The sequence below is a fragment of the Galendromus occidentalis genome, unplaced genomic scaffold, assembly GCF_000255335.2.
Source record: "Galendromus occidentalis unplaced genomic scaffold, Mocc_1.1 scf7180000077154, whole genome shotgun sequence".
In the NCBI taxonomy this organism is placed as follows: Eukaryota; Metazoa; Arthropoda; class Arachnida; order Mesostigmata; family Phytoseiidae; genus Galendromus; species Galendromus occidentalis.
Window position 1 is genome coordinate 1 of NW_003805142.1, and position 1,005 is coordinate 1,005.

Here is a 1,005-nt window from a genome sequence, read left to right on the forward strand (position 1 = left end):
CAAACCACTCGCGTCTGAGCCGAGAGACTCTGCCGAAACTCTCAGGAGCAACCTACAAGGTCACCTGGAAATCGGAAGGTCTCCGCTGCCTGCTGCTGATTACAAATCCAGGCGTCGTGTACCTCTTGGACGAGCGGAACGAAGCCTACCGAGTTTCCGGCTTGACTTTCCCCTACTCGGGGAACACCTCGAAGCAGATTTTCACAACGCTGCTCGACGGAGAACTCGTCTTCGACCAAGACGCGGGTAAAAGCAGACCGCGCTACCTCATCCACGATATTCTGCATTTCCGATGCAGCGCAGTGCGGAAAATGGACTTCAATGTGCGGGAGCTTTGCATCCAGAAAGAGATCATCGAAGCCAGGCGGCAATCGGCGCAGGCTGGCGTCTTCAGTCCAGTGGACGAGCCTTTCTCCATCCGGAAGAAGGATTTCTTCCCGGTCAACATGACTGGGGAGTTGCTCGCGCCGACTTTCAGATCGCAGGTCCCGCACAGAGTTGACGGCGTCGTGTTCAAGCCGGTCTACAGGTCATACGCGTCCGGATGCGAGGACGGCATGCTGGATTGGACCTTCCCGCGCTCAAATGTCGGGGACGCATCGATGTCGGAGAAATCTCTCCTAGAGGCTGTTCGTCTCGCAGCTGCAAGAGGGTCGGCGCGACCATCCCCAGCCAGCGAGGACGAAAGGCCCAGCAAGAGAAGTCGGAACATTTGAAGGGGCGAAGGAGTGTAATTTGGAGATTCAAGAGCGTGTTGATATCAATAAAGAATGAGCGTAAATGATTAACTGAGCCGCGTGTGATTCCTCAATCATCAGGAAGAAAACCCTCGACCATTGATTAAGTTTATTTGTCGGTTGTAATCAGCTTCTCCTTCACTTGGACGAAGGAATTTCGAGAAATATTTTTGCGGGGAAATCGATCGTGACAGGGAGATCGATCGATGAGTATCATTCGATGCGCAGAAGAGCATCTTGGATACTGCATATTGGATAGCCTGGGGGC

The 1,005-nt window shown here is 53.3% G+C and overlaps 1 protein-coding gene across 1 annotated transcript; it reads left to right on the forward strand.

The window, feature by feature from the left end:
* Positions 1–45: 45 nt before the first annotated feature.
* Positions 46–716, forward strand: LOC100901911 (mRNA-capping enzyme-like; the record flags this gene model as incomplete). The annotated part of the gene is made up of 1 exon (XM_018638720.1): positions 46–716. A coding segment is annotated over one exon (671 nt), but the record flags the coding sequence as incomplete, so codon positions are not given.
* Positions 717–1,005: the final 289 nt, after the last annotated feature.